Source organism: Geotrypetes seraphini, chromosome 4 (assembly GCF_902459505.1).
Source record: "Geotrypetes seraphini chromosome 4, aGeoSer1.1, whole genome shotgun sequence".
Taxonomy (NCBI): Eukaryota; Metazoa; Chordata; class Amphibia; order Gymnophiona; family Dermophiidae; genus Geotrypetes; species Geotrypetes seraphini.
In genome coordinates this window covers 5,610,646-5,626,796 of record NC_047087.1, presented here as the reverse complement: position 1 = coordinate 5,626,796, position 16,151 = coordinate 5,610,646, and the positions used below count along the sequence as shown (strand labels likewise).

The 16,151-nt window shown below is 40.9% G+C and overlaps 1 protein-coding gene across 8 annotated transcripts in view; it reads right to left on the bottom strand.

Annotated features, from left to right (window-relative positions):
- LOC117359371 (telomeric repeat-binding factor 2-like) overlaps nucleotides 1-16,151 on the bottom strand; it is a 110,487-nt gene that overhangs the window by 92,868 nt on the left and 1,468 nt on the right. For all 8 annotated transcript variants that reach the window (XM_033942016.1, XM_033942017.1, XM_033942011.1 and 5 more), the window contains exon 3: nucleotides 3,538-3,668. In XM_033942016.1, coding sequence (XP_033797907.1) covers nucleotides 3,538-3,668 — 131 coding nt within the window. The remainder of the gene's footprint in view (nucleotides 1-3,537; nucleotides 3,669-16,151) is intronic.

The following is a 16,151-nucleotide window of genomic DNA, read 5'->3' as shown; positions in this document are numbered from 1 at the left end:
TCAACTTAAATACCAATATAACCGTCTTATCTCCAAACAAGCGGGGATGCAAATCTTCCTCAGTGAAGCCAAATATTATGCGGAAGGAAACAAAAGTGGTAAAATGTTAGCTTCATATTTGAAGAGAAAACAATGTAAAATTCAAATTCCTGTGATCCACAACAAAAATGACTCTCCTATCACTTCATATTCTGGTATTCTGGAGGTTTTTAAGGAGTACTATCAAAGTCTATATCGATCTGAAGCTTCACCTGATCTAGCCTCATTAAATTCCTTTCTTTCAAATTTGCATAGACCAGTCTGGTCTGACTCTGAGACTACTGCTTTAAATCAATCCATTACTACAGACGAAATTCTTATTGTATTGAAGCAGCTAAACTCAAATAAATCACCAGGTGCAGACGGTCTTCCCGTAGAATTTTACAAAATTTTTCAAAAGGATCTCTTACATCATCTTCTAGAGATATTTCGATATATTTCCCCAGATGTAGTCCGCCGAAGCCGTTTTAGCGAGGCAATTATTACTGTCATTCCAAAGCCTAACAAAGATCATTTGAAAGTACAAAATTATAGACCTATATCGTTATTAAATGTAGACTATAAGATATATGCTAAAATATTGGCGAACAGAATAAAAAAGGTTATTCATAAAGTTATTCGTTCTAATCAAATTGGCTTCATGCCCAATCGACTCATTGCAGATAATTCTAGACTATTCTTCCATCTTTCACATATAGCCAGCAACTTACCAGAACCAGTTATAGCCTTATCTCTTGATGCCTAAAAGGCTTTTGATAGACTTGAATAGAATTATCTATTTCATATCTTAGAGTGGTTTGGAGCTCAATCCCCGTTTCTTCAAATGATTAGAGTCCTCTATACTTCTCCGTCAGCTCGAATTATTGCGAATAATTCTCTTTCTTCCACCTTTCAACTTTATAGAGGAACCAGACAGGGTTGTCCTCTTTCCCCATATCTGTTTAATCTCGCCCTGGAACCCTTACTTATCCAAATTAGGCAGAACTCAAATATATCTGGCGTAAAATGCAATTCTACTGAAGTTAAACTCTCTGCTTATGCAGATGATATTCTCCTATATCTCTCTAATCCGGAAATCTCGATACCAGAACTTCTTAATACTATAGTTAGTTACTCCTCTTTCTCAGGCTACAAACTTAACCAGGATAAAACGGAATCTCTTCCTTTAAATCACTATGCTACTTCAGCTATGGTTCAACCTTATAACTTAATTTGGGCCTTCAACAAATTAAAATACCTAGGTATCGAATTGACTCAATCCCTCTCGGAAACTATGGAAGTTAACATATGGAAAATACTTACACTTGTTAAAACCTTAATTCACTCTTGGCACCCTCTATTCCTTTCATGGTGGGGTCGCTTGGAAACATTAAAAATGATGGTCATGCCCAAAATAAATTATATTTTACTTATGATCCCTTGTCTTTTTCCTCCAGCTTTCTACAAAAAGTTAGATTCCCTTTTGTCTTCCTTCCTTTGGAAAAATAAACAACCTAGGATAGCACTTAAAAAACTTAAACTGAAAAAGGAAGCTGGTGGAGTTCTTTTTCCCAATTTTTGTACATATCAAAAAGCTTTCATCACTCACCAAGGTCTATACTGGTTTTCCAACCAAGACTCTAACTCACCAGTTTGGCTCGAGATTGAAAAACAAATGATGTCTCCTCTCCCTCCTTCTGCCTATCTAACAGCAACACGTAGCCCATCTATATATCCCTTGATACAATCGACAATCCAATGTCTCTTAGATTTTGATTCTACTCTAGAAATTTCTTATGCTATTTCTTTATATACCTCTCTATGGTATAATCCAAATATTCTCATAAACAAAAAAACCTTTCTTATGGAAAGAATGGATAGACAAAGGAATTTTCCTACTAAAAGATATTGTAGACATTAATGGTAAATTACTTCCTTTCTCCACCTTACAAACTAAATTTACTCTTCCGTCCTCAGCTTACTTTCAATGGCTGCAGCTTCATCATTGTATCTCAAACAATGTCTTTCTTGAACTTATTACTGCTCAACAACCGACCATTTCCAATCTTGCTTCAGCTCTATTGACAACAGGACATACTGCTTCTAAAATATATAAATTGGCCCTAATTCATGATAACTTACCTAATAACACACTTACGAGTATTTGGGAAAAAGATTGTGAACATCCATTAGGTAATAAAGCATGGGCGCTTCTTTGGTCTAAATCTCTGAGGTCCCTATCATCAGCTAGTACATTACAATCTATGTACTTTTTGTACCATAAGGCTCTATGGACCCCTCATAAACTATGTATTGCAGGTCTCTTACCTTCTAATTTATGTTGGAACTGCAAAACGGGTCAAGGTTCATTGATTCATATGATCTTTGAATGTTCATTTGTTACTTCTTTCTGGCAAGATGTGTGGTCCACCATGAAGTCAATGTTTCATTTAGATTGTCAACTATCTTTATCTATAATAATTTTCAAATCACATTCCATACATATTGACCTATTGGACTCTCAAAGAAAATTGTTTGATATATTAATTATACTTGCTCAGAAATTGATTCTAACTCATTGGAAATCTGCGAACTTACTTCATGTCCAACATTGGTGGAATTTAGTTTTACATCATAAATATGAAATGGTAGTCTACGAACGTAAAGGTCAACTTCGGTCTGCTAATTCTTGTTGGTCCCCTTCACTGAATTATTTGCAAACCTCTAATGTATGACTGTATTTGATTTGTATCTTTATATAACATTGTTTGTGTTTGTACTGCTCTGTGCCTCTGTTACACTGGTTTTATTATAAAATCAATAAAATTTCATGGAAAAAAAAAAATAAATATTTCATCCTTATTTATCTCTATAGCTAACAACATTGTCCATCTGGATGCATTTACGTTTCTCTTTACATATTAGATGATGGAGTTTCCATGTTGGCTGTATATTATGCAAATATTGTCTCTAAAACACCTTAATAAAGACATTAAGGCTTTAAATTGGTATCAAAGTTTTGTTGGGGAGGGCGTAAACTCTCAACTATTAGGACTTCAGTGAGTGGGGGTTTGCGCTTGCCTAATATGAAAAAATATAAATTGAGTCTATTTGCTTTGTTGTTTAGGTGATTAGGAATATAATCTTGCCTGTAAAATCCCAAACAGATTGAATTAGAGTATTTTGTGCCTTAGCTGCCTGCCCATTTAAGAAAGAGCATTTTGGTTTGTCCATTACAAGACTTATGGAGAGACTTGTTTCCTGAAATAGAGGTAGTCTTGTTAATTTGCACTCATATTGCCAGAGGTTGAGGTATTTTATGTGTGTGTGTGGGGGGAGGGTTCAAAGTTGATTTTAGCTCAAAAATTGTTCAGCTAAAAATAACACCATTTGCACATATAAGCGCTGCCTCTTACTGCATCTTCCACTCCCTTTTGACACAGGCACATGTTGCCTTAAACTGGACACAATATATACACCTTTATACCTTCCTTCACCAAGGTTCTGGATTACACTTACTGCCTCCTTCAGCATCTGTTTACTAGGATTCAGCACCTCCTCAGCAACGAGGAACTCTTCCTGAAGCATCTCCAGGACACTCACAGCTGACTCCAAAGGTGTTATATCAGTCTCTCTGTCAAACAAGCAATCTGAAACAGGAAAAGCCCACTTACAAACCAGCTCTGTCATTTCTTTCTTTTTTTTTTTATAAAGAATTTGGTGGGGGGGGGGAAGAGAAATTCATCAAGTTTATTATTTCATATCCCACATATCAAATCATATCTAAGCAACTTACAATATCAATGAAAACAAATAAAAATAAAATAATAAACAAAATAGAAACGGGAAAGAACTACAATTTCTGATGGGAAAGAGATAACACACAAAGGACTAGGTCTAAATCAGGGGTTTCCAACCTTTTGGCTTCCCTGGGCCGCATTGTCTGGAAAAAATGTTTCTGGGGCCGCATAAACGCACAAACGCTGCAGCAAGACAGAGGCGGGAGCCGGCAAGACGGTAAACACCAGGAGGCAGCAGAGGAAAGCACTGCATCGCCCTCAACCAGGGCCGCACAAAATACTTCACTGGGCCGCAGGTTGGACACCCCTGGTCTAAATGTTCTTACTGGAGAGTTCTAGAGTGCATATGAAAAATAAAATGGAAGAATAAAAATGTTTTGAGTTCTTTTTTTAAAAAAAAGCATTAAACCCCAGAGATCACGTGACGCCATGCTCAGGAGAGGTCGCTGAAGCGAAGTTCTCCTGCTACCCACCTGAATAATCATCTTTTTGGGCGATTTCCCCCTCTTCATCAGACGTACTATTAAGTTAAACACCATATAGCTTCCCTCCTAGTGTAAAAGTTGAATTGTAACCTGGGGTAAGAGATCCGGGGATTTTTTCTTGGGGTGGCGCCAGTGAACTTCCATTTTTCCTTGCATATGGCACTCCGTATTCTAAAGGGAGGTAAAGATGTCCAGCCTATTAAGGATGCTTGGGCACAGGAGCTCCAACTGTCTTTGGATAATTGGGACCTGTTGGGCAACATCCAGAGCTTACCAAAATTGATTGAGGGAGCGATATTAAGGGAGTGTTTTCTTCAGGTGCTTTATAGGACTGTAAGAACAACTACATAAGATAGGCTCCTGATGACATTTAAGCACAACACAATATCCTACTCCTTTTGGACCTGCTGGTTTATCCAAAGGTTTTGGTCTTCCATATGTCGTTATTTGCAGAATCTTTTGGGGAGCCCTTGGGAAGGCATGGTAGAACAACTGGTATTGAATGTGCCCTGATGTTTCAGGGGATTTCTAGGGGGCACAGTCTCCTCTGTCGTAAGGTATGTCTCCTGGCCCGCAAATGCATATTTATTTAATTCAATTTCTATCCCGTCCTCCAGGGATCTCAGAACGAGATTTCAAATGAACATTCACAGTAGGTTACATTAAAGAGTACGTTTTGGCAATACAGTGATTTAAGGACAAGCCTGGGGCAGCAACATTCATAAGAGATTCCTGGGGAGGTATTACAGTAATTTGGACCTGGGTAGTCACCAACTAGTGGTCGTTGGCAGTAGAGTTCAGAGGGGATTGTTTGTGGCTGGACCTTTAGTCAAAAAGAAAGTTCTTCACAGCTTTTCAGAAGGTCATCAGTGAGTTCTGTGATCTGATTTGAGGGGGAAGTTGGTTCCAAAGCTGTAGGATGAAGTGACTGTGGGAGTTTGTGGGTGGTCTCCATTCAGAGGGACCTTCCAGGGGAGATTAAGTCGTTTCTCCGCTTCGGAGGCAGGTAGGGGTGTACATCTTATATAGGCTAGGGTGGTGGTGTAGAATCATTTCTGCGCTATTACAAGGGCCTTGAATGTGCAGCGTTTATTGATTGGTAACCAGTGTTTTGTGCGGAGGCCTGGGGAGATGAGGTCGTGGTAGTTGAGGTTGTATAGGAGGTGGATCACTGCATTTTGGACTCGCTGGAGGCGTTTGAGTTCCTTTTGGCTACTCCATTAACTATGGAGTTACAGTAATCCAGGGGTGTCCAATGTCGGTCCTCGAGGGCCGCAGTTCAGTTGGGTTTTCAAGATTTCCCCAATGAATATTCATGAGATCTATTTGCATGCACTGCTTTCATTGTATGCTAATAGATCTCATGCATATTCATTGAGGAAATCCTGAAAACCCGACTGGATTGCGGCCCTCGAGGACCGACATTGAACACCCCTGCAGTAATCCATCCTAGAGAGAACATAGGCGTAGAGGAGCTGAGTTAGGTCTGATTTGGAAGTATAGGGTTTGATCCTTCTCAGTTGGCGAAGGTAGTAGAAGGAAGTGGCGACCACCTGCGAGATGTGGGTGGATAGGGACAGGTGGCCATCCAAGGCTGTGTACCTGATCTGCTGCTGTTAGAGAGGTGGATTCCCATGATAGTGTTGGGCGGGTGGATTTGGCATTTTCCTTTCTGATCCATAAGAGTTCAGTCTTGGAGGCGTTCAGATGCAAGTTGTTATTTGTCATCCAGTTTTTCATGTCAGAAAGGAGGTTGGTAATTTGGGCTAATCAGTTGAATATCGTTGGCATAGGAGTGGATTTTGATGTTGCAGTCTTGGACTTCCCCAGAGCCCCCATCCTTTTGTAAGTGGAGAAATCAGCTCCATGTTCTGGTTACCTGGGAGGCAAGAATGTTGAGGATCACCCGGGCAGACAGAAAATTTTTTTATTTGGGATGCTTACTTGCAGTCTTTGCAACCCCCCCCCCCCACTCCGGGGTTGCAACTTACTTTTGAATATGTTATAATTGATTTTGTATTGAACTGTAACATGTGTGTGTGTGTGGGGGTTCCTTTTCTCAATTGGTTCTTTGGAGAACCTTTGAAGGCTGTGATATTATCAGGGACCTAAAGTGCCCTGGTTCCTGATATTGTTCATAATGGGATCTGCTGGGTTATCTTTTGGGTGATTCTAGAGGGAGATAGGGTGGGGTATAAGGGGATAGGGGAGGGGAGAAAATGTTACCTATAAACTTTTGCTGACTGGAATATTCTTTGTTACTTTTCTATTGAATTGGCTACGGATTATGTATTGCTTTTATTTTCAAGATATGTGGTGTTCCTTTGTCGTCAATAAAAATTGTTTGAAATTAAAAGCATTAACCTCCCCCCCTTTTTACAAAACCACAAAAGCTGTTTTTAGCGCAGGCTGGCACGCTGAATGCTCTGCTCATAGGAACTCTATGGGTGTCGGGAGCAGCGCACAGCATTCAGCGTGCCAACCTGCGCTACAAAACTGCTTTCGTGGTTTTCTAAAAAAAATAGGGGGGTAAGTGAAATTTGTAGTCTAAGATTATTTGCAAGAAAATTCCATATTTCTGGTCCTTGAACAGAAAAAAAAATGGAATTACCTAAAGAATCTAAAAAAATACCTCTCTAAATGATGGTACTATAAAACAATTTTCATTTAGCGGTCTACATGTTTGAGAAGGCATATAAGGAGCCAGAAATTTACTAAGAAAGAGAAGAACTTCGGTAGAATGAATTTTAAATATGGTACAGTATTGGTAACCAATGAGACGATTTAAGTACTGTAGTGGGATAACATGATTGAATTTTTTATGACCAGTTATGACTTTTATGGCTGTATTTTGAATTACTGAATCGTTTTGAGTTCTTTTGCCTGTATGCTTTTATATGATGAATTACAGCAAACTAAAGAATTAATTACAAAAGCATGGACTAAAACATTAATAGCTAAAGGTTGTAGCAGTAGTTAATGAATACAACACAAATTGTGAGAACAGCTTTTTGCCACTGAAAATATCTGAGCTGAATATGAGAGAGTAGAATTGGCGCTGCGGTGGCAAAAAGGGCGAACAGAATGCTAGGAATGATTAAAAAGGGGATCACGAACAGATCTGAGAAGGTTATCATGCCGCTGTACCGGGCCATGGTGTGCCCTCACCTGGAGTATTGTATCCACCACTGGTCACCATACATGAAGGAAACGGTACTACTCGAAAGGGTGCAGAGAAGAGCGACTAAAATGGTTAAGAGAGGAGTTGCCGTACAGTGAGAGATTAGAGAAACTGGGCCTCTTCTCCCTTGAAAAGAGGAGACTGAGAGGGGACATGATCGAAACATTCAAGATAATGAAGGGAATAGACTTAGTAGACAAAGACAGGTTGTTCACCCTCTCCAAGGTAGAGAGAACGAGAGGGTACTCCTGCCTCAGCCTGACTTTTTAATACTGCAGAGCGGCGCAGACTGTACTGTGTACAGGTGTACTGTGGCTTCGATCCTACAGCTGACTCCTTACATGTGGGCGCTTTCAGCGCACAGGCCACCACACCATTGCACTCATCGACGGGACCACCGCACGCATCGGAGACCCCAGTGGACAGATAGGCTTATATGAGCCACTTGAGCAACTAGTGCAGAACGTGCGTGGGCTGCGTGAGAGTTTGCACCGTGTGCGCGTCAACAGGGAGCTTTTGTGTGGGGGAAAGGCGCATGGCAGTCTGAGTATCCTGAACAACTCTGCCTGGTATGAGGAACGTGGAGCCGTGGAATTTCTGGCCTCGGTGGGTCGCCATTTTCGCATGGGCACGCTGCTAAGCCGGCATAGTGTGCAGAGCCCCGAGGGCACGAGCCTACGGCGGGAGATAGTGAAGTGAGGAGGGACGCTTACAACTTGCTGCTTTTACTTGCTTCAGGCCTTCCTCACTGCCGGGTCCTGCCTACTGTTTCCGCGAAGGCAGGACCCGGCAGCGAGGAAGGCCCGAAGCAAGCAAGCGCAGCTAGTTGTAAACTTCGCTCCTCACTTCCCCGTCTTAGCCTGTAACGAATTGTGAATGCTGCGCTGTGGGGGGGGGGAGGAGAAATGCTGCTCTCAGTGCACTGTGGCCAATTGGGAGGGGAGAGAAAGAAATGCTGCTGCTGGCACTGCAGAGGGGGAATAAATGCTGGCACTGCGGGGGAGGGGGGAAGAAATGCTGCAGTGTGGCCAAGTGGAGGGGGGAAGAGAAATGCTGCTGCTGCACCCAATTGGAGGGGAAGAGAGGGAAGGAGGGAGGAATGGAGAAGGAAGACCAGGGAAGGGAGAGGAGAGGAGAGGAAAGAGAGATTCCAAGACCATGGGAGGGAAAGGAGATACCAGATCATGGAGGGGGAGGGAGAGATGTTAGGGCATATAAGGGGGGGGGAAGAGACAGATGCCAGACCAGGGGGAAGGATGGAAGGAGAGGAGAGATGTTAGGGCATGAAGGGAGGGAAGGGAAACTAAGGACAAATGCCAGACCACAGGGAAAGAAAGAAAAGGAGCTGCTAGAGCAAAGAGAGATGCCAGGGCATGGGGGTTGGGAAGGGAATGAGACAGAGATGCCAGAGCATAGGGGAGGGGGTGGAGACAGAAAAATGGAGAGGGGTGAAGCTGAAATGAATCATGTACAAAGGAGAAAGGGCACAGGATATACAGTTTATTGAAGGACATAAAAAGAGGGAACATGCCGTATGGAAGAGAGAGAGGGTGGAAAGTAGATGGATGGGGTGGGTAGAGAGAGGGCAGAGGCTGGGTGGAAGGGGCAAAGAGAGAGGGCAGATGTTGCATGGAAGTGATAAAGGACAAATGCTGTATAGAAAGAAGAGAAGATGAAGCAGAAACGACAAAAGGTAGAAAAAAATTTTTGTTGCTTTACTATTGATAAAAGTTTATAAATAGGAAATGGAAATAAGGCAATTTTTATGGGGACTAAACCCCCTTTCCTCAGGTCAGGACAGGATACCATAATAGCAGTATACTGTACTGTCTTGAAGAAAGATTTGGCCTCTGAAAGCTAATTGAAAGATGGATTAGTCCAATAAAATGGTATTTTCTTATTTCTCGTTATTTGTTTTATTTCTATTTGTTAATAATTTGTAAAGTGGTGATTGATATGTATCAGTTTTTTCTAATTTACATCTACTGCCTTTATATTTTGCACAGTATTAGGGGACATGTGTCACTGTTTCTCTGGTATTGCAGAGTCTGGTTTCTTGGTGGTTTAGTTTAACTTTTGTCTACATATTTCTATTTTTAGTTTGTGATTATTCCATATTGGGCAAGGGTGTATGTCTGTGTTTGAAAAGGACATGGTTTTCTGTTAGCATCGACTGTACAGGATCAATTGATTGTGCAGGATCTGGGTTTGTTTAGTTAGAGATAGGCATAAGAAGGAAATGGAATGACAGAAGAGGAGAAAAAAATGGACAGCAGACACTGGAAAGAGAATTAGTTGAAGATAGAGAAAAAGCAGAAAGAGAAACTGGGACCAAGATGATGGAAAAACAAAACATCCAGACAACAAGGTAAAAAAATTGTTTTATTTTGAATTTATTAACTGGAATATTTTAGCTTTGGGATATATACATCACAATTATTTTTGTATTCAGTGGCATAGTCATATACTGTACAGCTGATTTGGGGGAGGGACTGGAGCCACCTGAAGACATCTTCCTCCAGTATGACAACCCAAAATCTCCAAGCTTTGCAGCCAATGGCAATATCCTCAAGCTGCCACTGCTTTCAAGTATGCATGAAAGCTAAGATGTGGGGGAGGGGGGGCAGGGAGGAGGAAAGGCAGCAGCTCTGCAATATTGCTGCCAGCTGCAGAACTTGGAAAGTTGGAGGGAGAGGAAGTGGCCGTCAGTTGGTGAGGCTTGAGGATCCCTACTAGCTACAGCAGGGGAGATGTTCATTTTGAGGGAGCCTAAGCTCAAAGTGGGAGGCCCAAAAAAGCAGTAATATTTACCCTGACTGAACGATCCTCCTTGTGCATCAATGACAGCTGATGCATCATCCCCGCTCTGAAGAGGTTCACCGTAGCTGTAAAAGAAGTGAATGGGAAAACCAGGAGTGCACATCCCTGCTCATCAGAGTGGGGATGCGGAAGCCTGTGGCTTCTCCCACTGTCAGCGGTGTACATGGAGGGATCACTCAGTCAGGGTAAGTATTACTGCTTTTTTGGGTTCCTCTCCACAGTGGCCCTTTAAATGAAGGTTTATTATTAGATACGTACATCTTCTATATTAGTGATTGCAAATTTGGGACCTGCTTGGCCTTTTTTTTCTTTTTTGCTCATCAACTAGTGTGCAGCCCCAGAAAATTTATTTTTGTCCAATGCGGCCCAGGGAAGCTAAAGGGTTGGACACCCCTGCCCTATTCCTTCACTGTGAGCAGGGAGGGGTAATTTGCATAGCACCAAATTTCCCCATCCTGCCCCACCCTGCTACTTTTTTGTGCCACCCGGCTGGAAAAAAGTTCCTGGGGAGAACACTGCATTGGGATGTGGTTTTGCAGCCTGCTGTTCCTGAGCAGTGAAATTAACACTTTTTGCTGCAATTTCTTTACTGTGATTTTTGAGTCCTAATGCAACTTGCGGTGTATCATCACAAGTTGCATTAGGGTATTTGCATGTTTTGCATCTCATTATCACTTAACCAGTGGCAACTTAAATATCACCCAATCAAAATTAGTAGTAATCATACTCAAACTCCTAATCTGAGCCAACAATAAAACTGAAGAATAGAGCAGGCATATAAATAGAGACAAAGACCAAATGCCTCAAGTGCCCAAGGTCAGCAGCCAGAACTTATCATGGCTGTTAGACCCACAACTGGGCTATCATCGGATACTGTCTTATTTTCTCTATATGCCTTTTTATTTTTTGTAAATGCCTTTTTATTTTTTGTAAATACTTTATACTGATGCTAATTTCATAATAAATTAGTTTTTGCTCTGGTTAAATGCTGTAAACGTGTGGTACTTAGCTCGGGTAGGGGAGGGACAGCATGAGCAGAGACAGCTAACAGCCCTGTTTCTTCAACAGTTCAAGCTACCAGCTGGAGGGGAGCTGAACCTGGACAGCTGGCTGCCATACTATCCACACCCAGGTGCCAGAGAGGTCAGACCAAGAGCCCATTCCAACAGAAGGAGAAAAGTATATGCTGTTCTGAAGAAGCTCTTATTAACCTATAGAGAGCGAAACGGAGATCTTCCGTCGGGGAACTGAGTGTGGGAAGTCCGTCAGGCAGTCGCTTACCCGAGCTAAGTACCACACGTTTACAGCATTTAACCAGAACAAAAACTAATTTATTATGGGGGCCCGTTCAAGCTGGACTTCAGTTTTGACTGTTTTGATTTTATTTTCAATTCTTTTTAGTTTACGATATATTTTTTAATCTCACTTATTGTTTTACCACTTATTTTGTTTTATTTTATCATTCAAATTTCATTTAAATTTCCCCAGAATTCTATTGCTTCAACGGTTCTCCCTCTACATCTATTCTTATCTCCCCTCTTTTTTCAACCTTTCAAAGTCCTTTAGATCATTGTAGTCTTATTAGAATGTTTATTTTCTTATTTTTCTCATCTATTCTCTATTTTATTTCTTCATTACTCTACTAATTGTCATTTTTCCAGGTACTTTAGTTAGATTGTGAGCCTTCGGGACAGTAAGGGAATTTCTAAGTACCTATTTTACTTATAATTTTAATGCACCCTATTGTCTATTTTTCTGTAAACCGCTTAGAATCCTAACGGAGTTTAGCAGTATATAAGAAATAAATTACATTACATTACATTACCACAACCGTTCAGAGCAGTTTACAGAGGAAGAGACTGTACACAGACAGCGATGTTACATACAAGACATTCAGATTAACTTAGCAAGTCGGGATTAGTCAGGTATATCCAGAGGCATATCAGAGATACAAGGCAGAGAGGGAGTCAGAGAAATTTATCAAAGAGATAGGTTTTAATTGATTTCCTGAAAGTTTGGTAGGATGGTGAATTTGAAATGAGGGTGGTTAGACATTTATTCCATTTGCATGCTTGGAATGACAGAGATCTATCAAGGAATCTCTTGTAGATACAGCTCTTTAAGGACGGGAAGGCAAACAGGCAGGCATTACATGTGCGGGTGGGCCTGAAAATTCAAAATGTTCTGACAGGTAGATTGGGGAAGAGCCTGTTAAGGTTTTGAAGCAAAGGCAAGCAAATTTGAAGATGATCCTTGCCTCCATCGACAGCCAGTGCAGTTTTCTGTAATAAAGGCTTACATGATCTGATTTTTTTGAGATCGTAGATTAGGCGAACAGCAGCATTCTGTACGTTTCTCAAGAGTTTGATGGTTTTCTTAAAGGTATATAATTTTGCAGTAATCTAAAATGCTTAAGATTAGTGATTGGACCAGCAGTTGAAAAAAGAGGAAGTCGAAATAGTGTTTGATGGTGCGAAGTTTCCAGAGGGTACAAAAACATTTTTTAACATGAGCATTAGTATGGACTTCGAAAGTCAGGCATCAGTCCAGGATGACTCCAAGGATTTTGATAGTAGGGTTAATTGGGTAGTTTAGCCCATTTAATTTCAAAGAGGTATTTGTTAACTTGTAGGTAGGACTTGCCAAGAAAATCTTGGTTTTTTCTGGGTTCAGTTTTAATTTGAATTGTGTGGTCTATTGTTCTATCTTGGTGAGGACAGATGAGGTGAATTGTTCCATCTCTTGTGTCAGAGAGGTTATGGGAATGATAATTGTGATGTCATCTGCATATATATATATGATTTCAGTTTTAAGTCAGATAACATATGTCCCAATGAAGCCATGTAGACGTTGAATAGAGAGGGGGATAGAGGGGAGCCCTGTAGAACTCTGCAGGGATTGCACCAGGATTGGGAGAAGGTTTCGTTACAGTGAACCTGGTAAGTGCGGTTTTTTAAGAAGCCTTTGAACCAGTTTAATACCTGTCCAGTGATGCCAATGGAGTCAAGACATCTGAGCAAAATGTCATGGTCAACCAGATCAAAGGCACTGCTCAAGTCTAACTGAAGTACCAGGGCGTTTTTTTCCCAGTGAAAACAAATGGAAGATGTAATTAGTCAGTGAAGCTAAGACAGTTTCTGTGCTATGATTTGTACGAAAACCAGACTGGGAGTCATGAAGAATGTTGAACTTCTCTAGGTATTTCATGAGGTCATGATTAACTACACCTTCCATAAGTTTTTGGAAGAGTGGTATATTGGCAATGGGTCTGTAGTTGGAAGCCGAAGAGATTGGTTCCTTTGAGTTTTTAATAATAGGAGATACAAGGATATGGCCAAGTTCCACCGGAAAGTGGCCAGTGGACAAGCATAGTGAAACCCAGTTGAAAAGTTCAGCTTTAAATGGGGAGGGGGCAGATTTCATGATAGAGGGTGGGCAGTTGTCTAGTAGGCAACTGGATTTTGCATATTTGGAGTAGAGCTTGAGAAATAGGTTCCAGTCTGGGTTTTCGAAAAGATTCCAGGTCATGTCTGCTATTGAACCTTCCTTTCCTACAGCAGGTTGGTTGATTATTGGTTCTATGCTGGAAACTACGAGAGACGATTTCAGATTATGAATTTTGCTGGCTAGGGTTGCAGCAGAGAGTGGGAAGTCTGAGTTGGAGCGTTTATGTAAATCAATATCTAACAGAGAATTGACTATTCTGAAAAGTTCTTTGCTATTCAGCAAAGGGGAATTAATTATTTGGGAATAATATTTACAACGCTTTTCTTTAATCATTCTTTTATACTCTTTAACTTTGTTGCCAAAACATGGACCATGTAGGGTCTACTGCTTTGATACACAGGGACTGTTGATTTTTTATACAGCATTATTTTTATGTTTTGTAAACTGTTGCTACTGGCCAGAATTGCAATGTATGATTTTTATGATAATGAATTGTATTTTAAGATACACCAATAAACATTGATTTTTACTTCTGTAAGTCCAGGACTTGGTTCAACTTTTTGCTTGGTTGACTATTGATGTCCAGCATCTAACAGATGAGCAAACAAAATGGCACCCCCCAAAGTCCAATAATAATTTTTTTCCCTGTACAAAAGAGCAATTGAACATGGGACTGGTTTGTCTGTAAGCACATGAAGTGTCTGAGCTTTAAGGTGAAGACTGAGCCCCAGCAGCCAGCAAAGTTATGGTGTGAAACAATGTGACCATGGTCAAGTCAAGCTTTATGCCAACAACAAAAAAAGGACATTTTCATATGGTTTGCCAGGGCTCTAGAACTCACTGTTGGATTCTTTTTGTAATTGTTTATCCTACTTTGCCTTTAGGAAGCTACTTAAAACAAATTTCAACAGCATTATGGATTGATCAACTTATCCTCATGGTACACAGAGAACCATCACTGTGGAGAGGGAGGTGAAAGAAAGAGGATGACAAAATATATGAATGCATCCTCATTTGCTAACTTATCCTACCCAGATCACCACCCTACACAAGAAAAAAAATTAGTGGGGCACTGGTACAGCAAAATCCTCCTTTTCAGTGGCTAGTCCAGTTATGTGGAATGATATACCTGGGAAGTGTGTGGCACAACAGTTAAAGCTATAGCCTCAGCACCCTGGGGTTGTGGGTTCAAACCCACGCTGCTCCTTGTCATCCTGGGCAAGTCACTTAATGCCCCCCATTGCCCCAGGTAAATTAGATAGATTGTGAGTCCAGCAGGACATACAGGGAAATGCTTGAGTACCTGAATAAATTCATGTAAACCGTTCTGAGCTCCCTTGGGAGAACGGTATAGAAAATTGAATAAATTTATGTTTATGTGATAAAATTGTGAGGTTTAAGAAATTGTTGTTAAAAACTTTTTGGGGGGTCCAGGCATTTATTTGAAAAGAACTATGAACTTGGGGATACTTTTATTAAGGAGCTCTAAATCAGTTAGCACGCCTTAATAAAAGGACCCCTTGATGAGTTTTCAAGTTGGAATTTACAAAACCGTAGTGCGGTTTTTAGCACTAGCAGCAGCAACAGCTCTGATGCTCATAGGAATTCTATGGTTTTGTAAAAAAAAAATGGGGGGGGGGTCATTTCTCAAGCTATCCACAGAGCTGGCAACTATGCATCTTCCCCTTTCAGCTACACATATGAGCTAGTTATCAGCTAGGAATCCCACATTACCTCTGGTGAGACATGCATGTGGGAAAGAGAACAGAAAGTTAGGTGTAGACCCCACTGCCTAGGTTTCTCACCACTGAATATCAGGCTTTTGTCCCAATCTTAAATTAGTTTCATACTGAGTGTGTAATGGTATTACTACTGCCTTCCACAAAAGTGCATTCCAACTTGCACACAAATCAGCACAGATGTTGCTTGCGTGCATACACATTTATATGCAAGACATGACTGTCACTAATGCAAACCTGTATGCACTTGCGTCCAGTATGCTTTCCTATGTTAGTGGACTTTTTTTGCACAGGGCAGGTTTACATATTTGGTCACTGCTTTGGCAAACAAAATGTTAAGTGTTCTTGTTCTGCCCCATATTCATGGAGGAAAGCTGTTTATTGTTTTGCATACAGTATGCTTTGCTTGTACCTTTAAGAGATGAGATTGTGCTCCCTGTGGATAATGGGATGCTTACTATTGGTTGCTTGCTCTCTGAACATGCTGGGCTAGCAGCCTATCTTGTTTCTTTCTTGCTCTCTGCCCTTAGCATGGTAGCTAGTGCATGCCTTCAAAAATCGCTATAATCCCATCAAGTCTTTTTGGGTTTTCCATTTCAATTCCATCACTCATCCCTTTACCTGTCCTACTATTCCAACTGTAAACCACAGCATCATCTCT